Source organism: Diprion similis, chromosome 1 (assembly GCF_021155765.1).
Source record: "Diprion similis isolate iyDipSimi1 chromosome 1, iyDipSimi1.1, whole genome shotgun sequence".
NCBI lineage: Eukaryota > Metazoa > Arthropoda > Insecta > Hymenoptera > Diprionidae > Diprion > Diprion similis.
In genome coordinates this window covers 8,413,346-8,436,975 of record NC_060105.1, presented here as the reverse complement: position 1 = coordinate 8,436,975, position 23,630 = coordinate 8,413,346, and the positions used below count along the sequence as shown (strand labels likewise).

Below are 23,630 nucleotides of genomic sequence, written 5' to 3'. Positions count from 1 at the left end.
AAATTTCGACGTGGAGTTGACTAACGATAAGTCGTTGAATATTTCAATCTCTATATTACAGATACATCCAGTTCGTAAAATTGACTATTGAAAAGTTTTGCAGTGGTTCTCTTTCTCTTAGTTCACCATCAGTTAGTTAGTAATAATACTGATATAGGTACTAGATATTACGTATAACTTTACAAAATTATTAATTGCATAAATATTCTTATCAGATACACAAGTGTTAATTAGAAGTTTCTTCTTAATTGGTACGTATTTTAGGTATTTAAGGTAAATTTACGATATACGTTTAGTAGACACTATAGCAGCCTGCTTCTTGGTCGCAATTACCGTACGTCAACAAATTTTTACTCAGTTGATAAATAAAATCCTTCAACTATTTAACTGCTCGATTTCATCCAGCGTAAAATTTATGACATTGAAAGTCCAGAAAAATGTAATTTTTCAGTTCATAATCAGTCTTTTTAGAAATTTCCTATAGTATACTGATAATACGCACACGTTTGTCAATTTTTTCCCACCTTTTCATGATTTTTGTTATTTAATATAATGAATATTCACCGTTACTTTCATCGTACCGTGTTTTTTGTTGTCATATTAATATGCTGCTTAAGTTTTATACGGTCATCAGGCCACTATATTTTTTAAGAATTGCATTTTACATAACACCATTTACTCCGTTATTATTGTTGCTATTGTTGTAAAGATTAAATATACACGAATGTTATTCCTAGATATTAATTATAACTAGTTAGCTACTGGTGCAAAAATATCATTTCATTGGATTATCATGAATTTGCACGTTTGGACGTTTCGCTATGTAATATTTTTGTGTGTATTTATACTTACCCATAAATACCTTCAAAGTTATACAATCGAGTATTTAATTCCTTGCCAACATTTAGTATTACATCAAAATAAATAGTAAATCGATAGTTCGCGAATAATAGTAATTAACAATTGCCACGTATTGCAGTACATTAAATATTTAACTCAGGAAAAACTTTTCACAGCTATAACTATATAATATTTACATGGAAATGCTGCGGAATATCATCATTCGTCAAAAAGAAACGGTTCGAACATTTTTCATACGCTCGTACTCTAAAAAAATTAACAACATCGCATGTGAAACAACGGTTCGCTAATTTACGATTTCTAATGGTATTATTATGACTATTTTTATATTATACGAATTACAAATCCGACTTTCCATGTAGTAGAAAAAACCGTCTGATCAAACAGCTCTCCGTTTTCGAAGATAATACAGATGTTAACTCACTAACAGAAACTACACATCTTTTCCTCGAAATAATCTTCAAATATAATGTTCCAGGTTTGAGCATAGTAGATAGTTGTGAGATGATAAGAAAATATATCATGGTCGGAATTACCGTGAAATTGTTTAAAGTACGTGAAATATGAAATATTCTCCTGCACAAAACGGGGTCGTATTATAACTTCCTGCATCCTTTTCTTATTAGTTGACTAGTTTAAAGGAGCTTTGCAAACGCGATCCTGATGCCACTCTCATCTAGAACCTGCTCACAGCCTCGTCGTCGGTAACTAAATAATTTCCAGGCTTTCCCGTCGAAGCGTACATCTTGTAAGTTGGACTGACAACCAGACCTTCGCCCGAATCCTTTTCATCGACTACAGACGAGTGGCGAACGATTGCACCAGCTTTGTTATCCCTCTTGATCAACGTCAGACGACAATCCTCCGGTCTCAACGGCATCGAGGGATAATTCGGCTGTCTTCCAAGCGTGGTTAAGGCTCTGTCCCCGGTCTCGTTGAAGCTGATGAACACGAGCAAAGTTTGAACAAGTTTCGAAAATAGTAATGAAGAAATGATTCGCTATTTCCGAACGCGGTCATAATTCATTGAGAAATAGCGTCTTTTCTACATTTTCAGCAGACAACCAAAGTCGCCTAATTCTACATTTTTATTGCCAAAAGTATTATGGGCAATAACGATTCAGAGTTCGTAAGACATCCGCACTCACTCTGAATCGTCACTTTTGCCCACTCGTTGCACAATATATTATTTCACGCCGATCAAATGCTCGGCTGTAATTTAGCCTGTTGTTTCAAGTATAGAAAGTGTTGAATGTACCTGTGGTGCCTCACAATGCCCCTCTTTATTCTACAGTGCTCGTTCCCGACCTGACCATCAACCGCTGTCCCGTGAGTCCTGCAAGCCTCAACCCCTGGGACTGGAGACAGTGAGCTCGGACCGTACGAAGTGTTGCTCTGTCTTCTGTCCAATATATGAACCAATTCCACAGAAGGAGTGGGAGAGAATGTTCCCTGTTACGTAACATAAATTTTCAATGAGTCAAGCGCGATACGGTAAAACTGTCTCTTGAATCGAGTGTGAAATTGCACGAATTTCAACGCCCGTGTATTCCGCAAAGTAATAAAAGTATAAAATGATAAACATTGATATCTAATTACCTGCAACGACGGTCTCCTCAGAGTTCCTCCCTCCATACCAATCAGCTTCACACCTTTGATGTTTTTCTTTGCCACGCTGGAGTCGTTGTTGAGGTTGAGTTCCATCATTGACTTGTCGGCAATTTTGTCATTCTTTTTTGCCCTGTCGATGTTCGACGGTTTCGCGTAAACCACGTTGTTCACCGACGTGCTGGATGCCACGGTTTTACTCTTCGTGATCTTGTTCTGATCCTTTACCAAGTTACTGCCATGTGTGACTGGAGCTCGACTAACACTCGCTGAATTTGCGGTCAAATTTCTAACCGTCAGTATTTGATCACCGAAGTAATTATTTTGACCAGAAGAAGTGACGGAGGTTTGATTAGCCTCCGGAGACTGCATGATACTTTGCAAATTTTGCAAATTCTTGTTCGCGTTTTGAATGACAAAATCTGATTTCGGTTCCTCCGGCTTCTCGTACATATCATTCACAGTCTCGTAATGCTGCGCGTCTTCATCGCAGACCGTTCGATTTGCGTCGTATTTCTGCATCTCATGACGATTTTCTGCATGCTCTGACCCATTCGTTGGTTCCTGAAACGTGTATGGTCGCAATTCTACAATGATGAAAATAACCGCGTGAAAATATAAGAGTCAATAAGTTTTTTGAGAAAAATTCGAGTTCCATCAAGTGGAAAACATGGATTTGTTCAGTTACGCAGTGAGATCTGCGAGGAGAAATTTCGTCGAGTAAATTAAAGCTCGAGTATTCGGCAGCGATAATCATTAGCGTGAGATACTTCAACGAATGAATGGTACAATTTTTCTGAAGGTCTGTGTATTTCACGCCCCGTCAATTGAACCGTTTAACGGCCAATCGCGCTTTCCCCCCGATAGCAAATCAGTTCACTTACGGTAATGACGGCGTCAATTAGCGCAGCCCCAGAACTGCTCTGAACAACACCGCTCTGCTTGGATGGTTTTCCCGGCGAATAAACACCCAAGACGTCGCAGCACCTTGGAAAATACCCTCTGCCGAGTAAATTCTTCGTAAAAAAACTGACAAGAAGCTGCGATATCATTGCGCAAATCATCGCTCCAGTCCGGAACGGAAACTTTTGAGTCTGCGTTGTGGAGTCGTAAAATGGGTACTCGATGAGCGGTGGTATACCCAAACCCTTCTCTCCACCTGAGGAAAAAGAACTCTGATTTCACCGAGTTTGACGATGAGACAAAATGCAGTGGTTTGTTTCAGTTAAAAAATCGAACCGGTCGACGAAGAATTCCTTCAGTTACTTACCGGAAACTCGTAGTACGACGGCCACGAGGTATCCGAAGAGGCATCCATACGTGTCGACAAAGTTAGGCCAATGTACGACGGCGAGGAGTTGCGGGAACAAAACGACGTAAACGAGATCCGAGCAGAGATAGCTACCCCAGAATTTCGGAAGAAAGTTGTTAGGATTAAATCTTACGACTTGTAATTGATTGTTCGTTTCATTGACGAGGGTGTAGGTACGTTATACTTACGAAAGGTAATAAACGCTGCCGACCGTCATAGCGACGGCAGCTGATAGACCTGATACGACCAAAACCGCGATACGGAGAACCCAAGCGAGCTCTTTTTCCGTCGCCTGTATGAAAGAGAATTATCTTTATACATATAGAAATCGGCGACTCAAAGGAACCTCCCGCGTCGATGGAGTCGGATAGAACATGAAGGAATGGTGCGAGATATGAAAAAAACTCCCCTACTCACCTTGGGCCTGATCGTTAATCGATATATATTTCTTGCGAACATTGAACTGCTGGCCAAAATACTCGAGTCAGCGGAAGACATGACGGCGGCCGAAACAGCGCCCAGGCCTGTGATAAGAGAATGGAAAAGTATGGACGTCAAACACAAGTCATTGATAAGCTACGAAAGGAAATTAAGCCTTCCAGGTAATACACAGTCGACTCGAATGGTCTAACTTATTGCCGGTAAGGAAACGCTGTGAACTAATCAGAGACTCATAAAAAGGGCCTATTTTCCACCAAACAATTACGAATGCCCGTTATGTTGTCAATTCATATTCAACAGTGTACAAGTTAACTGTAAATTGACTTGTCATCAAAGAATCTTAACGTCGATATAGAGTTGACACACAGTTATTACCACATCGCGGGTGAATAGTAATTGGTTTGCCAGCTTTGATAAGTCAATTAGTAGTCGGCATTGGAACAAGTGTGCTACCTATGGGGTACCGTGCTTGCATGTTACCTTACCTATGAAGGAGACCCACTGAGGTGTCAAGTAACGCAGAACCAACGGTAAAACCACGTTTCCATCCTCTTTCGTTATGGTACGATTGAAACCTTCCACCAGTGTCCAATCCGTCGCTTTGGCCACCAGACCCAAAAGCGCCGATGGTAGTGCAAGCGTTAGGCACCCGATCATTGAGACAATGGACAAGGTTCTCGCTACTGCGGTACTCTTGATGCTCAGGATGCGTTGAAAGTAACCCTGTAACAAAGCACACGAGATTTTGAAAACAGTTATTGGTTTCGGAATCGTATGAACATCCCTTTTTTATTATGCAGAAATTATTGCGCTGGTTAAAGTATGTGAACTACTGTCTACCAGCGTGATGGTATCATGGTACAGTTATTTTATACCTGCCATGGAATCCCACCGAAGACGAGGAGCAGCATGCCGTCGATCCATTCGCCCATATCTTCTTCTCTAATTTCGCCAAGCCAGTCCTTCGTCAGTAGATTCTTCTCCAATGAAACTGCCGGGTGCATTACGGCAAAAGGAGCGGCAACCGCCAGACCAAGAGTTATGCAAGCGAGCTGCAAGGCGTCCGTGCAAGCGACGGAATACAGCCCACCGCAAACCGTGTACCTGGTAGAAACGTGGTTGGAAGAGAATATTGAGAATATTCATTGTCAAATGAATGAGTATATTCGGGCTTCTTGGCTTTTTTTAACGGTTTCAAAAATAAAAATTATTCGATTATCGAATTATTGTGCAGATACTCGTTTCTACTTCAACGTTATATTTATACTTCACCAAGAACCAGGAGCGGACAGGAGTATAAGTTTTACAACAACCGCTAACAAGCGTAGCCCAAGGATAATACTTTTGTGTATTCGTATCACTGCTTCAGCCGTTTCGAGGAGGCTTTATTCCGACACCTCCTGATTCGAATAAAGATTTCATATTCATACATAGAAAAGAAATCTGCGAAAATATTCATTTCAATAACCCTCAGGAAATATTTCGTGTAGTCAGAAAACATTATTTTCCATGTAATTATTCGTATAAATACAGGCAAATATTTTTTTTCAACCAAACATATTGTTGGATTGAATTTTTTCTAAGTACTATGAACCCGAAAACGAACGACCATGTCGAGAAACTGCTCGAATAAAGTTATTTTAATTTTTATAGTTGCATACGTATTACAAAAGATCCGGATAAATATGATCATGGTGACAAAAGAAAAAATAAACTCCGAGGGATTCGTTCTCCAATATAATGCAAATGTATAAATGAGCGAACGCTTATCGTCGCTTCACTGAACCGCTCAGCGAATCCTCCAGACTGCGGCGTCGTTATTTTTTCCTTGTCTATTCCCTATTTTATTTTATTGTTTCGCGTCGTCCCTAGCGTCTCAGAGACAAATCAAGCTTTTTTTATATCCGAAGATTGGTCCTCGAACGATTCGCTACGCTGCATCTCGTAATGGGATGGATGCCCGCCGTGAAATTGAGGGAAAAATGTTATCAAGTCACCGAGGGTTGCTTGCTGACTCACCCCTCAGCCCAGAAGCCGAGACCAGAGACGGTATGCATGCCGGACTAAATTCTGTCGAACTTATTGATAAACCTTTTCGTGACATGCGAATAATATTATTATTATTATTATTGGTATTAGTATTGGACGAATTAATTTTCGGTGTGCATTTACACGACTTTTGTTAAACGTTATTGCTTATCGATGAATGACACGACCCAAGTAGTCAGAAAGTTTTGCTTTCAACATGTGGAACCAAAAGAATATAGGTTCTTGGTTGTTGACTTATAGTTGAACGAGAATTAAAATATATTTATGGAAATACGAGTCGTTACTTACACTGCGGCCAGCAGAGCAGAGGCACAGATGCTGACGTTGGAGTCGATTCCAGCAACGACGGAAAGGGAGCTGCCCAGCGCACTGAGTACCGCTCCGCACCAAAAAAGATCGCCGCAAAGAGCCGGCAGGAAGAGAAGTCCTCCTACTCGAGCACCGTATCGTTGTTGAAACGGGTCGAGCATCGTTACGTACTCGGCGTTTCTCATAGGCTTGACAAATAGCAGGGCACCTTTGAAACAAGAGACATTGAATTTGAAAAAGGTAAGAGTACAGGTCGATAGTTTGCAAAAGATGCGTTGAGCTCAACGCGGATCGCGATGTAATTAATCGAACGAAATCAATTGAAGGACAAATGCTGGACCGAACCGAGTGGCACGATTTGTTTGTATAGGACTTTACAGCTGTCGTAGGGGATTGCGCTGATTTGAAAGACTTTGAAAGCACTCTGGATATGTTCTTTGGAATATACCGAGGATCTGTGTTTTTTTCAGCTTATCCCCCGTTTCCATCCTGCATCCTCTCAATTCAAACCAACTCACCGAATAGCAGGCTCAGACTGTAGCCAATTGGTACTTGACACCAAGCCAATCCTCTGGTGAACATCACCTCCGCAGTTCCATTGATGAAACCACCTCCGACCCACGTTGCTGCAGAAAAAATGAATCCTAATGAAGTTGGAATGATGTTGAGAATTGAAAACATTCCATATTCAGACTCATAGACTTGTTGATTACAGAATCGTTACGAGCACTACTCTATTTGAAGAGATGAAACAAGCGATCCTTTATGCACTGTAAAGTGTAAGGATCTTTGTCGAATACAAGTCCAAACGAGCTTTGAGGATAATCCTAATTTGTAACTTATAATTATATATAACTCAGAGTAAGAAGAAATTTGAGAAAACAATTAGTAAAATTATTCATACAAGTTAACATCGCCAGTATAATAAAATGAAAATCCGGAGTTTTGCATTAAAAGATCATCAACAGAGATTCACCGCTATGCCCTTAATGAGAACAGTATATCTTCAAGTGGAATGTTTAGTATAACGACGAAAGCATTTGGGACCGCGCAACATTATGGTTCTCAGGCTATAGGAGGGCTTTTATTCCAACGTAGGTATGAAAAACTTGAGAACTGAAAACACGACGGGAACGGGTGGTATAATAAGGGAAAAACGCAAACAGAAAAAAAGGTATGCGTGTAGGTAGATGGAGGAAACACGTAGCAATATGATAAAAAACGAGGCATTGTGATATGCCATCCCTTCCCAGCGTGTGTGGGATTTCAGAGAGGAATATGTGAAAGCATTTAAAAGAACCGCAACTGTAGCTTACAACCGGGCAGGAATCCCGGCGTGAGTGACAGTAGTGGTTCAACGTTTCACATACCTTATACTCTCAGAGTCGCGTTAGTCTGATTTACAGTGTACCTTGCAGGTTGATTTGAATGGCGAAGTATGCAGAAGCAAATGAAAGCTGATGGAACGTGGATGAATGGATAAAATAGGTTTTGAAAATTCTCTCTCACACTGTCAAAGCTTCGGCAGTCTGCAGCTCCAGGTAACCGGGGTACATTCATTAGGGTAATGGCTAATGCGGAACACAAATGGCTCTGGGTATGCAATTATACGAAAGCCGCGTATCGATGGAATTACGAATGATATCCGCGTGGTTTACGATGTTGTACGGATTTCTCTTTTCGTTTCACCCGAATTGAAGGTCCCTTCACTTACGTTCGGTGGAATTCCGTACCAAAGATCGTAAATCGCGTCCATCCAGAATTGGACGAGTGAAACGATCTGCGAATTACGTGAACTGCGAGGAAAATCCGTGGGTGAATCGCCCGTCATGATTACCGAGTCCCTCAGGCACTCAGGCCGAGTAGATGAGGCCATTGTTTCATATTTAAAAAAAGTTTCGAGCGCTTCACCCGTTCGCCAAGGGTCTGGCGGAGAATTTTTCCACTAATTAAGTCAAATGAAATATGAAGTAGAAAAGGTCGGAGTTCTCCACGGCGCACCGGAGGACTTCCCGTCTTTCTCTCGAGAGGCATAATAGCCGCCTATACCGACGGTTTTCACTGTCTAACTAAATCCATTTTTTCAACCCAGCTGCACAAAATTCCGAGACCTGAACCGCCTTAATTAACTGACTTAACGCGACGCGGTCTTAGTCGTGACAATGAAAAGATAGCGCCGGGCAAAGAGCCTCCAACATCACTCACCGATGAGGGTCAGCACACCAAGGAAGAGACCCAGGCCTCTGTTCGCCAGCAGCATGTCGTCCTGGCCTCTCTGCAACTTGTTCTTCTTCACCGTCGCTGCCCAAACACCAACGCCGAGAACAGCAGCGTAGAATACAGCCACCCCAGCGACACCTGCCACGTAGATCCCCATCTTCCAGTCTTCCAAGGAGTCAGCTTTTGCCCTAAAGACATCAGAGGCACTCTGTTACACCTAAGACGGAAGGAATCCTGCAGGAACATGAAGCGCGCCATGGTTCACTGGTTCACGTCAAGATTAGCCCGTGTGCCCATTGAACCGCGAAGAAGATGCCTTCCGTTATTATTTTTTGCTCTCCCTGACCCGGCCACCCGCAGAGCTGACAATGCCAATATTAAACGAGGTCTATTCGGAGTGCGTGCATGATCCGCAGATATCCATATAAAAGTGCGATGTGTTCGTGCTAAATCATACACATCGGATTCCCGGCAAGGGCACGGAAGTACCTCACCTTTCCGTCAGGCTCGAGTGAACTCGTGGGGTTGGTGTGTTTTTTTTTTTTTGTTTTTTTTTCAAGTAGCATGTTCCTGAATACGGTCGAAGCATCAGCTCGTTCTGAAACAATGTAGAACAACGGAACCGAGATGATTTAATGGGGGTTTCTTTGTCAGTAGGATGTGTCAAGTGCGGAATTGTTTGTCCTACGTACCGCAGTTTGACCGAAGGTATAATGATTCGGATTCAAACACTATAGGTATAAAATTTCATTGTCAGTAATAGGCAAAGAAGTCGGTACAGAAAATGGTGAATTTATACACAGGCATGAATTTCAGGTATTGAAATAGAACAGTGACCTCTTTTCCCAGATTGTCAGGTCAACTTTCACATCTAAATGGAATTGATTGAATTTCCACCCCGCAGTCGAGAAATGCCAGGGCTAATCTGAACGTCGCGAACTCTTCAAGGATTCTCTCTCTCTCTCTCTCTCTCTCTCGCAGTACTAGAAATAAATTGTTATTTCAATAGCATGTATAATACGCTTACCTAAAGTGCCTCTAAACTCGTTACATAATGCTAATCGGGTCACTTCAACGCTGCTTCGTTTTGCATAAAACCACTCTCGACGTTTCGACTTGTGCACCATATTCGCATGTTTTTTGTAATTAGTATCCTGCACGAAAGCACGAGATGAGATGAAAGATAAAGCTCTTGAAGAACACCCTTCTGTATCACGCGATTGTAAACGTAAACGAGTTATAACTCCTCGAATCGAACGCAGACTTGTCATACTTTGAGAAATCAAAAGAAAAATGTATACGGAAGAGATTTTACCTTCTCAGAGATGAAAATCCGTTCTCATTAGAATTATTTCCAACGAATAATATATTTGTGAAACAATTTCGAGAGCTTCGCTCTGCGCGTGTGTAATATAAGTGTTGCTTTACGAAGACTGCGTGCAAAGGGAACTTAAAAAACCGGCTTCTCCGTAGCAAAGAGAATTCTGTAATGTCAGCGAGTTTAAAGGAGGCACCTCAGTCTGACTCTATGAATATGCGAACACCGTATACTCTAATCAAAGTGACGCCTGCAGCGTCTTCACCGTGATGCACATACGTAGCGTGTAAAACAATTGTGACGTGGATAGGATCTGCAAGGAAACGAATCCTTGTGAAATACCGAATGGAGCTGGACGTGTAGACGGCCGGTGGAAACTCGAGAGCAGGGCCAAACGTAGCTTCCAACAGTTTCAACCCTTGTAAATGGAAGCTCCTGGAATGCGCGAAGAATGTGCTTAAATTAACAAGCCGGGCTATTCAAGTATTTACAGTCAGGCTCATCCTACGAACCTCCAGACGCCGAATGAACTTCCCCAAACAATTTCTGCTCTCTGTATACAACATTTTCGTTATTACATCTCACGAGGCTTTCCTATGACGTGATAAAAAATAACGTGCGACGAAGATTAACGCACGCCCATTCAGAGCTTGCGGGGGAAATACCGTCGAAACTGTGAGGAATTTTTTTTGCGCAGAATAAAGGAAAAGGAGATTTAATATTTGAGAATCAGTTTTTCCCGCAGCGACAAATCCGTTGTATAATAACAAACGTACGCTCCGCTTGAACTACTTCATCTAGAGTTCAGAAAATATCACGAAGCTTGAACAGAGAGCTTAAATGAAACTTTTCGAAAACTGCGATCCCTGCATCGAAGTTCAATAATTTAATTAAACCCTCTGTTAATTGGTGGACGAGCAGTTGAGCTTGCAATTAGCATTATACCCCTAGCATATATATCACGATGGCTCGGGAGTAGCGAACAATTATCAGTCGAACACGCTGTAATCGTATATGCTAAAGCCGTGAATTCGCGGTTCCAGTCACAGTATCGATTGCACCTGGTGCACTTTAAAGTCCAGCGAATTTTTCCCCACGATACCCTGCACCCTTTCCGCGTATACGTAACCCTACTAAACTCCATTTCACGGGTCGTGCACAAGGCGAGTGACGATCGACTGTCGATCCTCCAACGGAGCTGAAATTATGAGATCTTTGACTTGCTATTTTTCACCCTGTGTGATACAGGCATCAGACAAAGTTCAATTAGCCAAAATTTCAATTTACAACAGCCGCTACAACGGTTTTAGATTGAGACGACCTATTTCTCTGGGGTCATTACCCGCGGTACGAAACGCTGAAAGCCCTCAATTTCTGCACAGGGGCCACTATATTAGAGGTTGCAATTTCTCCGAGGCGTATATACGCGAGCCTGCCAGCACTTTGCAAGCTCACCGTGCCGCGTTCCGTCCAAATTCCATTACACCGGCACACAGACCCACTACAGCTTATCAAATTCGCATGTTACTCAACCAGCCGAGTCAAGCTGTTGAAAACTTCGACCGTAAATGTTGACTTGATGTTCGATTATTCAATCTTCTCTGGATATAATGACAGATGTGAATCGGACAGACATGCATGGCTAAGAGAGAAGCTTTTTTTTCAACAAACAATGGCTGCAGACACTCGGGCTGTGCATCAACATCTAGCAGGAATTTACCGCGGACGGTTTGCAAAGAAAGGGTGAATATTCATTTCTCGTGGCGTAGAGGGATGAGAAACATGCTGGGTCTGGAATGACAGCCAAGTGTCGAGTTAACGATGGGTTCCGAAGGAGTGATCGAGGGTTACAAGTTTGACGACATTGCACCATGAATTATGCCGGAAACACGACGTGCCAATTATCATGGAATCCATCACCGTGAAGCTCGGGGGCAAATGGCAAGGTGTCAGGGTTCCGGATTTGAACGGTTCTGTCCAGCGATCAGTCTCGCGTTGACATACGTAGAAAAAATCATTCCGAAGGTTTTGCTTCACCTGCCTATTCTCGCCAAAGTGTAAAAAGACATTTCATATTCTGCACAGTGAGTGATGCAAATGAAATCTAACGCCGCTTTCAAACTTTCAACCTGTATCGTACTACACCGTTTCAGTGAAACGTTCAACCCTTCTTCCGGGACAGCTGCATCGTTGAAACTCCTGCGCTGTGAGCATTCTAAATGCTCTTAAGCCCTTAATGCTGGGTTTATAGATCGTTTCGAAATGTATTGTTCTTAGTACGGGAGTGAATCATTTTCTGGGTTGATTAGTTGGCGGTAAGGGTCCTTGTTGAATTACTCCTATTACGAGAAGCGATCGATCAGTGGTGGGCAACTCGAATGATTCAAATGCAATTCAACATCGGATATAACCGACGTCGTTGTATGAAATTTGTGTCAAAAAATGGAATTCAAATTTCAACCTCATAACTCGAAAGCCTTAATTCTCGCAGATTAACGTACCTTTCGTATTGGCTTTTTCACCCCCTCCTCTTTTTTGGTTTCTTTTTTGATTGTTTATTACACCATAACGCAGCGGTTTCGAGGTGAAGAAATTATGATAACAAGGCACTTTCACATTGAGTATAATATAATATAATAGCGCGCAAGAATTCTTTCGAAGCGGTATAATCACCTCATTATCGCACGCTATCCTCGTATACCAAGGTTTGAGAGTCGGCAAAAATATTTATGTATCAGTTTCTTCGAGTATAAGCGGGGGGTTTGCGGTAAGTATGAGTTCGCGACCTGAGCTGGTATACACCAAGAGTGCTGAGTATACATATAATCCACTCGAAAAACCAGCGCACAGCAGGGTAACATCATCCTTATTTAATGGATACCAAGGAAAGCTTCTCAAGACTGTGTCTATAGTAACCGGTGCAGTGAAATTTCGTAAATAAAACTTCCTTGCTCAATGCAAGGCGAGTACACATGCAAACACTTGTCTCAATTACCCTTCACTGCAACTCTGCAGCAGTGCCAAATACAGAGTTACGGAATCAGTACAATATTTTAAGTATCAATGAGCACACCGATCTGGAAGAAAAAACGCTGTGTGGTGGTTGTAAAAGCTTACGAAATAGTCACGTAACGAGCGGTCGTAAAATGCACTATTATATTTGATTTCACTCGGTTTGTCGAAAGGTAATCTACATTCCATGAGCCCTGATTCACGAATCTGTATGAACGTTGTACCGATGGAAGTGGAAACCGCTTTGGCACAAAAAAATCGGTGTAATCCTCAAGTATGAGACGAACCGGCTTTTCTTAGGGTTAATTAATTTTTCTTTTCCTTTAATTAATTTTGATTCGACGATGTTTACACTCACCGTTTTAACTTTCGTCCAGCGTGATTCAGGGTGATCTCATCTTCCTGTGTGGAATATCGGCCCAAAGTTCAACGTGAACCCGAAGCGAAACGTGAGTTTTGGTACACGAGTCGAGATGAAGCCCGAGAAAACGTCGCCGTGAAACGAGAATCGTACGACTGAATATCTGGCCCAGCATCCGCGCTGGACCGTCGAGGGGCTGGATCCACGTGCTGGGGAACCGCCGTATTGATCCATTCGCGCAAACTCCCGCTACTGAGGGTGCGTCCAGAAAATTTTCGAAGGTCTGACACATGACGACTGGTGCACCGCGGGCGGCCTCGACGCGAGTCCAAGTTCCGAAGTTCTTGTACCTTTTCGAGTGGATCGCGAGGAATTTATAAGCCGCAAAATAGTGATGCAAGCAGTAGAGCTAGTTGTGTCTGTTATAATTCAGCGACAAAACCAAGTTCCGTACTTGTGTATGTATTCTGCTAATTTTTTGTTTATTCTTATTTTAACGTATTAACGAGTAGGTCATATGTCGTTGTTAAATTTTTCAACAACATAGACTTTCTCATGACAGTTTACAGTTTGGTGTACCTATCATTGTTCAATTGCTATTTTAAGTACTTATTACGCGGTAAGTGGCTATGAACAGATGTCCGATACAATTTTTTTTTAAATTCTAATAAGTGAAAATATTATTAAAATTATGTGTCCGCCAATAACGTTTCCGTAAAAAATTAAGATGTTTTATTTTTTCCCCCAATTTCAATTCGTACTCTGTATATCTAACCAAGAAATCTTGATGGAAAATTTTTGATAATACGTACATATTGTAATTCGTGTTAATTTACAGTCAAAATGAATAACAATTCAAATGATTAAATTATGAAAGCTAGGAAAAATTTAACTTTTTATTTCATTTACGACAGAGTAGGATAACTAACGGAGTGTTGACTGGAAGCCACAGAGAGATTGGGATCACGGAGAATCAACGGATTGTGACGTTTGGCAAACCAGAGCGTCCACATGTTTTATTACAGAATAATTATTAATATTAAGTAAAATATTTGTGTGGACTTTTTGCTTTTTTTCCTTGTTCGAAATCCCATGACGTGCCGTACTTACTAAACGACGTTTTTTAATTTTTTTTTTAATTGTCTTGAACAAGAATGTCTACAAAATCATCAGATAAATCGAATTTTAGGTAAAGATCCAATTGTATTTTCATGTTACCTGGTCGAGGCAAGGGGTAACATTTGAAAAATCATATAAAGTATGTATTATGCATAATTGAATTGGTTAATAACAATCAACGACAAAGTCGAATAAACTTTACAAAAACAAGAATACATTGGCCACTCTACGTAATGTACTCGTCAGACCATTGCTGATTCAGAATTGGCGGTCCATCTGCTCATCCACTCATCATGAGTACCTCGCTGAGCTGAAGAATGAGGCCAATTTTTTATTTTGGATTTCGGGTTGTAGGAAATTCTAGAATTACAAGTATTCAAAACCTGAGTCTCAGCTGAAATTTCTAGTGTGTACTACAAATGTTTGGTGTTCGTATGGCAAAAATAATGAATAAATCGAGATTTCGTAATCTCGAAGTAGAATAATTGGATAATGTAACAACTGGCTTATAATTAAAAAACCGATTACTTACCGGTAAAAAAAATAATTTTGTGTTACCAGATAAATTTGGAGAAACGCAAGCGGTAAACGGTTTTCAAATTTTCTCATCTTTACAGGCAACATTTTTAAACATCTTATCACAGTCTAGCCAGCAACTACGCGGCTAGATGCAACGGCGCAAGTTTTCCAAGTAATATCCTAATTCAGCTGGCAATTGAACCTGGTTGAAAATTTTATTTAAAAAAAAACCTGATTAGTACATCATTGAAATTGATTCTGAGACAGCTAGTTTTTACAACAATTACGTTAGCAATGAATTACAATTTGAGAATTTCAGCTCGCCGCGTGTCACCTGGAAAGAGTTAAGAAAAATTAGCTATCGCAGCATTAATTTCCGTATGTGCACCTACTTATCCATAAAGTATTATTGAGATATTCGCAAAATGAATTTTTATCCTGGTTCTCCCCCGTGGCCCTTATTTTTTTTCATCGGTGTGCATTATTTTCAGATAATGTTAGATTAGTAAAGAAATATTTGTCGCAATATTGATTTATCAAAATGAGTCTTAACATTTGAAGACCTCATTTGTGTCAAAGCCGAAGGAAAATAATTACAAATATACGAGCTACTGGGGGGGTGAGGGGGGTACCGCCCCCTTCGCCCTCCGGCCTCCCTGGATCCGCGCTACAAGATGTATATTAGGTAGTCGGGGGGTATTTCAATTAAGAATATTCTTTTTTCATTATCGTCATCGTCATCGTCATCGTCATCGTTATCATATTCTATCGTGTAATTATTCTATCGTATTTCCATTTTGCGGAAAAAAGTGAACTTTTTTCCGGTTAATGTCATTTTTCCCGCATTAAGCGGGAAAAAAGTCCACTTGTGACTTGTGGAAAAATGAGATTGGCGGGAGAAAATTGCCACTTTTTTGCCGCCAATGAGGGAAAAAAGTTAAGCGGGAAAAATTTGCCACTTTTGTCCCGCTTTTCAGGTAAAAAAAGTCAGCTTTATTATGGTTGAGTTGGGAATAAATTCTTATCTTTGTCATAAATGTCAGATGAGTAATTGATAAAAGCTTTCCGTCATTATTTTGATTTCAAATATAAGTCTCTCATCAACATCGACGTTGTGAATGGAACTTGTTTCCAGCCGCTGTAGAACCCATTTCTTTTTTCGCTGTATTCAAATTGAGTAGCCAGTTTGCGCGCAGTTTTCGTCAGCATCGAGATCAGATCAGTCGTCTCTGACAACTCATTCAGAACGGAGTACAAACACTGAATGTACCACGTTCCCTCCTGACTATTACGCCACGAAACAAACCCTGGTGAACAGAAATTGCCAAAAAGCAAATTATAGCGTCAGGCGCAGAGTATGAGAAGTTATATTAGTAATTCAAATCGACATTGAAATTTTTTTGCAATTTAAATAGTCTAACATACCTTCTGCGGAACTGCGAGAAATCAGAAAATCGGGATACGTAGGAATGTCATACGTAAGTACAGCTTCTGCCTGGACATCATCGAACTGCGACGTTAGCATAATGCCACCGTCGTTTTGTTCTCCTCGACAAGCCTGTTAAACGATTAAATCACATTTTACTAATTTGACTCAATTTGTTAAGAATTGAAAACCGGTGAGTGATATCATTTTCCATGAAACCTGTTACATTTAGATTGGAATGCAAGTTTCGAAAACCTGTGTTTCAGCGAAAATTTCTAGAAGATACCATGCTCCAGCTGGTTCGTTAGCCTCTCGCAAAAATAACGAAAAAAAAGTATCGCTAACTCGGTGTTGAATACTGGATTAACGTAACGAACGGCTTAATACGACGGTTTCTTTACCAGAAGAAAAAATAATTTTGGTTTGCCAGCCAATGATTCACAAGATTCGGGGAGAAACGGCTGCCAGATTTTGTCAGCGCTGTAACTAGCGTCCTTCGCCATGATCATATTGGAGCCCTGCCCATGCGTCAGTACAAATACGCACACGCAGTCGTTGTTCGTATGGTCTGATGAACTCACTGAAAATGAACGATGTACAGATACTAGGTATTCCACGCCAACTCGACAAATGATTTTCCGTTGCCATTTTTGATTTTCTTCAAAATTAACTTCCTGTTTTTCTGTTTTCAGAGAAAAAAGAAAGCTGTTGTAATTACCCCAAAAATAAAAAGCTAAGTTTTCACTAAATCGCCAAGTTTTGAAGTGTAAAAAATCACCTCCAATCATTTTCAGCGGGACGTCTGTTTGTCTGTATGCAGGTACGTATGTGATCAATTTTTTTGTCCAATGATATCTCAAGAACTGTTTGTCAGTTACTGGATTCGAATGATTTTGGTCTCAGTCGACACGGCTTTGCCAAACTTGGAACTGATCAGATTCTGCCATCGATCGGTTCATCAGTTTTTGAATGATTTTGATAAGAAAATACAAAATGACAACGTAAAAATGATATCATGAGAATGAATGAATGGATTGGGCAGAAAATTGCTACCGTGCGATTTAACGGGCCACTGATAGCGAATCTAAAGCCAGAATTGCAAAATTTAAATTCGGAGTTTTCAACAGGCTGAAAAAAACTAAAACGTATGGATTTACAACAATAGTTCCCACTTCCAATTCGGCCTAAAGTGTTCGTCTTGGATCGGAGAATTTTTTCCAAATTTTCGAAACCGAAGTTTTCTTTCTTTTAGAAATGTATAAAAAAGAAAAATCTGAAATAATTTAGAAGTGCTATGAACAAATTCAAAGACGGATACCTCATACGTTAATTGTTAATTCACGTTAAGAAAAAGAAGTAGGATTAAAATCATGTCAAACATTTCATAATTATGAATTTAGTAATTGGATAAGAGTAATGAGTTAAGTTCCGCACGTTTACTTATCTCATCGAGTACTTCAGTGTGCTTAAGATTGTTACGAACGAGAACCTCGAAGCCTAATTTGGTGAAAATTTTATTGATCCGCTTGACATCAATGCTGGTTCCCACCCGCTTGCGGAATTGTTTTGGTTCGAATTCTTCATGATTTAAAATTAAGCATATTCCCCTGTTGGCATGACTCATGTTATACTCTTCCGACATTGGGTTAACTGGCATCTTAGCACTCGGGTTGGTGAGAGGGCTGTGAAAAATAAAAAAAATATAATGACATTCGGTAAAACTTACCACAAGTTTTTCTAGTTAAAATGGGAAGAATCCTTGCGAAGCAGCAGGAACAAGCAGTGCGAAGAATATTTAGTTAAACTAGCAGAATATTTTCAAATACGTCACGTGGTAAAGCAATTAGACATGCTCTCACGGACTTTTTTGTAGAGCTCATCGAGACCTGGAAAACTTTTGAACATAACTTTCCTACATCCGTAATGGCTTAGCCATCGTTGGCCTAAGTGTGTGATCCTTTTACGACTTGGCTCACAAATGTCGTTATACACGCCAGAAAAGAAATAATTAAAATCGGTTTAGTAGTTCTAGAGTTTTATGCTGAGTTTCACATATTAATCGCCCAATATATCATCTCTGGATCTCTAATTCTTAATTGATACAAAATGATTGTGTGTGTAACATAATATGTTTATTTCCATTAGCTGGAAATCATGTTAACTTTTTCAAGAACTTCTAACAACATTTCTAGACGCTCTGTACAGCAATTTCATGTAGGGGAGACCGGGGTAAAGTGGGCACATCGGCAAAAAAAAATCGATAATGTTCTGCTCATTTTTTTCAGTATAACGTCTGTTCCTCGCTTCATGAAACAATTTCTTAGTACCTGAACCATTCCAAAAGATCACTTGTTCCGAGAGAAATTCTCACATACGAATAAATGCTTTTACTCGGTCATAAAAAAGATGGTCCAGAAGGTTCGCTCAAACTTTTGCGTTTATTTCCAAAATTTTGGTTGATACGATTGAATAACACAAGTATAAAAACTACGAATTAAATATTAATATGGATGAACAAATATTTGGGACATGAGATGGTCGAGATACGAGCGAATTTCATGAGATAAAAGAAAGATTCTTAATCAAAACAAAAAATCTAATATTTTTTTTTTTTGCCGAAATGCCCTCTCTGCCTTGGCCTCTCCTATGTATTGAAGTATTTAGCCATGAGTGATAGGAAGATGAAAACAAGAGTGAAAATGATATCGATAATAGTCAGAATAATGTTAGCAATAATAATAACAATAACAACAACAACGACAACGACATTCGATATAATTATTATTCTTGCAGATGCAGAAAAAATATTGATTATGACGTCACGTTGGAGCAATGCAGTAGGGTAAGTATAGGTAAGTAAAAATAAGCAAACGTAAGTTTAAGTAAGTAATAGTGTAATGTGTAACAAGGGACGAAAGTTGGCGATTGCAACGTGCGCGAAGTTTGCACAATCACACGAGTCGCGATCATAAACTTTCGTCCCTTGTCACACACGGTTTTTATAACAAGTGCATGAAAAGTGGTCAGGTGGTCAATTTATTCTCCCTAGGGACGAAAGTGAAGCAATTGTGAACTGCGCATGCGCGTACCTAACCTTACAAGACTAAGATGAAATCGGCGACTTTGGTCCCGCTTGACTGCAAAAGTGTGATAAAAAATGATTTCCCACCTTTTTGGTGTGATATACAAGTTCCTCGTTAAGGAACTCGTAAATGAAGGCATTTTCTTCATTACACTCGTCTCCGTAGCGCTGTGGACCGCATGTTCACATTCGATAGCTACTTTTCTTGCAGTGGTACACAACATTTTTAATAATTCCTTCTGATTAGCTGACTCGTCTAGTACGTCACACAAAGTCTGAATGTACCAAGTTCCACTTGTACTACCGGGCATGATGAGAAAGTCTGCAGCAGAAGAAATTTTATCAGCAAATTTCCGGTTGGAAAACTGTGATATCGAAGCTCAAGAATGAAGAATGGAATTTGAATGAATTCAGTTAATGTTCTAGCAGAAATAATGCAATTTAATTAGGAACGAAACTGCTATTGAATCAAATAAATCAGCGCGTACCTTCGGCAGAGCTGTGAGCTAACAAGAAGTCAGCATACAAGGGAATTTTATACATTTCCTCGGTCGAATCGCGGGGATTTATGTAATTTGGGAATCCAAAGGGAACTGCATCGGGCATTATTTCCGATTCGTGTTCCATATTTGATTGTTCAGTGATTCTGTGAACCATGTTATCATCACTAACGAATTCCACAGTGTTGTCAACGTAGCGGTCTTCGCAAGCCTGAAACACGTAGGATTGATGAGAATTAATCTTTTTCTTGACGTTAATGACTTTTTGCATTATTCAATCAACACTTCACTTGAAAGAAGAATAATTTCGGCTTTCCGGCTAAGTTCCGACATTTTCCAGCTGCGAAAAGTTTCCAAATCGTGTTATAATGATAAGGTTTATCGAAAGCCATGAGTTCTCCGGATTCCGGTCCGTGATCGGTTAGCACAAATATGCAGATGCAATCGTCATGAGTATAATCTTCATTACTCACTGGAAATGAATAATGACTTTAATACAAAAATCCATTAAAAATGCAAATAATGAAAGTTCTCACGTTCTTCAATTTCCTCCATAATTGCGCTGCGGACAAGGTTAGCATGAACTATAACTCTGAAACCTAAATTAGAGAACGTAGTCTGAATCCGTTCGATGTCCTTAGTGAATCTGCCTCCGTTATCCTTCCCTGATAAGAATTCCTCGTTCATAAAGACGATGCATTTTCCTCGGTTTCGGTGAGACATGTTGTAGCAATCCGCATCCATAGCAATCGGCATCCTATTGATTGGAGTCGTTCCAATTCTGTAAATATTTGCAATTTCTAACGGGACGCATATCGGTTAATACTACAGATAAAAATGCTACAGATTAGTGGAACGGAGAGTATATGGTTTAGTCCTAAGTTTCAACAGACAAATCTCTCACGATAGATTCGAAGACGAACTCCCTGGTGCAGTATTGTGCTGATTAGACATCCTGAGTGACGATTCTTGATTAAAGTTGGTCTGATCGAGTCAGGAATTCTCGCGTTTCGGCTTGAACTTGGCGACGAATATTGAAAAATCGCTGCGGTCCTCAGGCGCTATAAAGAAATTCAAGTTTATCGGTGATAATATTGACAGTCGTCCTTTTTTTATTCAACATTTCTTCCACAGTTTTATTCGTGATTATTTAGTTATATTTTAGTTAATTTATGAACCTTCCAGATCAGCCAGCAAAAACGAATGGCCCAATCACATTTTTAACCGTTTCCTGATATAAATGTAACTTCTTCAAGCCCGTATAAATCAGGTAATGATTAAAATATAGATATTTCAAAAAATACAAATCGGTCTCTACGCTTATTGTCAGTTTGATCGATGAGAAATTAAGAGAAAAAAAAATGTATAGCTATTTAGCAGTGAACTGCACTAGGTAGAAAGTTTCAAACTGACTGAACTCTAAAAATCGCAGTTGCGATATCGCAAAAGGATGCGAACTTCCTGGAGACAGAGATTCTTCCAGCACCATCGGAAAACGGTGAGTAAGGCAAACACTGCATAAATGTGCGATTTTATAAAACTATAAAAATTTTGAAGGCCGGCAACACGATAAACTTTCTATTATGTTCATCATTTTATAAAATGAATGGACGCGTTATTGTGATGAGATACTATAGGGGGCGCAAACGGTACTGACGTGGGTGCTGGGTGATTCACAGATGGAAACGAAAATGATGTCTGACAAATCACAGCTTACAGTGATTAAGTGTATAATAGACAAAACAATGCATATACGAAAAAGGAAGTCGGTTATGAACATAAATTTGTACTTCGGTAGATTTATGCCGAAGAAAAAATACTATGTAAATCAATTACTTTGCAGATTGCAAAGATACCGAATTTATTATGTTATTTCTTATTATATTATGTATTGTAACGTTAAACTGCTGTTACCCTCAGTTGAGGACTTAGGTACCGTATACTATCGTACTTATTACGATGAGATACACGATAAGAATTAGTGCATTGTTAATAATCAAAGATCACAATCCTGTTGTTACTACGCTTGTCGATGGGATATAATTTGTGATTTTACGAAGGCGACAGCAGTTTGTCATGGAAGCTGGTTTGTACAAGTGGTACTTGGCGGGTCTTTTTAGAAAAATACCTTAAGGAATAAATCAAAACGATAGAAATTACAGAAGCAGTTTAACAGAAAATTACCGGAAAATCAAAGAAATTTAAATATATGAGAGAAATACTTATTCGGTAGTAACGAGGTCGCTCAACGAGACAACGATACGAAATTAATTAGTCAAGGAAATCATGACGATACGAGAAAACAGAAAATATGAGCAACTTCGTAACGATTCGATACAATGGCAACAGCCTTACCTTAGCCGGTGACTCGGGCACACAGACACTGATTTTAATTTAAATGAAACTTAGAGATAACACAAGAGAAAAACGGTAGTAAAGGTCGGTGGAAGGAAGGAAGTGAAGCTAAACGGCAGAACAAAGGTGAAAGGTACAATAGCGATAGAAACGGTACCAATAAAGGATGGAATCAAAGGTGAAGTAACCCAAAAAAATCTCTAGAGGCAAGGAGCGAGGAAGAAACGGTATTGCGAATAGCGGTGTTGTGTGCTGGTAGGTTGGGCGTAGAATAAACGAAGTTCTATTCGCTAATGTCGCCACTTTTCCTGATGTGGTTTTTTTTTCCTGTCAACTAGTCATTCGTTCCATACCACGATTAGGTCATCCGTTTTGCGGATTGCGATTTCCATGGTAACTTTTGTTCTCTGCACTCCTGTAGTGGCTGTGGAACTTTTTCAGATTTTTTCGATGAGAATTGTAACGCAAGGAGTTTTTTGACGTTATTTTAAATAGTAACTGGCCACATGTGGAACGTAACGGAATGAAGTTTCAAGCATATCGAAAAAGTTTAGAGTTTCGCTGACGTGTTCCCTTAAGCGGTTGGACACTTGTTGTCAACCGCAAGCTGTTGGAAATAAAGTTGGAAAATAGAAAGCGAACTTGCGTTATTTTTTGGTATTAAATGAATGAAGTACGATACAAACAAACAGCTTTCAGAATTAGAATACTTGAGTCCTCAATTATTAAGTACCTTGCTTCGTAGAAATTCGACCGGTTCGTATCTTATTGCCGGTAAAATTTAGGTGTTAAGCACGAGGGAACTCCTTGATGCAGAATTTGACGTACTCTCAGATGCCGATGAAAAACATCTACTAAATTGAAAAGAAATCAAGTTGACCTTCACCCGACCTTGACGGGTCTACCTACGAAATTTATGAAACTCTCATCTTCTTTCCTCTTCAAGCCTTAAATATTTAGTAAAAAACATTATTTCGTATCTTGCTTATTTTCGGAGTAATCAGCCTGGGTACTGGGGCGAATAAAATAAAGTACTCTGTATACTGCGAGTTCAAGTACACATATCTGAGCATTTACCCATGGATTGCAAACTGCAGATAAAAATTCGAGTACAAATAACGTACATAATAGTAGCAAT

General features: G+C 40.0%; 1 protein-coding gene across 2 annotated transcripts; it reads right to left on the bottom strand.

Annotated features, from left to right (window-relative positions):
* Positions 1–353: 353 nt before the first annotated feature.
* On the bottom strand, positions 354–13,729 carry LOC124406266 (high affinity choline transporter 1-like). 2 transcript variants are annotated; one of them, XR_006929204.1, is made up of 14 exons: positions 13,489–13,729; positions 8,786–8,988; positions 7,099–7,206; positions 6,560–6,788; positions 5,098–5,326; positions 4,708–4,945; positions 4,199–4,305; positions 3,970–4,073; positions 3,740–3,870; positions 3,354–3,628; positions 2,461–3,033; positions 2,120–2,313; positions 1,469–1,802; positions 354–1,107 (listed from the first exon to the last, which is right to left on the bottom strand). XR_006929204.1 is itself a non-coding variant. In XM_046881622.1 (13 exons), exons 2-13 carry the CDS (start codon positions 8,955–8,957, stop codon positions 1,538–1,540), a joined length of 2,625 nt encoding a protein of 874 aa, XP_046737578.1. In that variant the 5' UTR covers positions 8,958–8,988; positions 13,489–13,729; the 3' UTR covers positions 1,262–1,537. The 2 variants fall into 2 exon arrangements, 1 of the variants encoding a protein (XP_046737578.1); XM_046881622.1 differs by lacking the exon at positions 354–1,107 and having other exon boundaries at positions 1,262–1,802.
* Between the last annotated feature and the right edge of the window lie 9,901 nt (positions 13,730–23,630).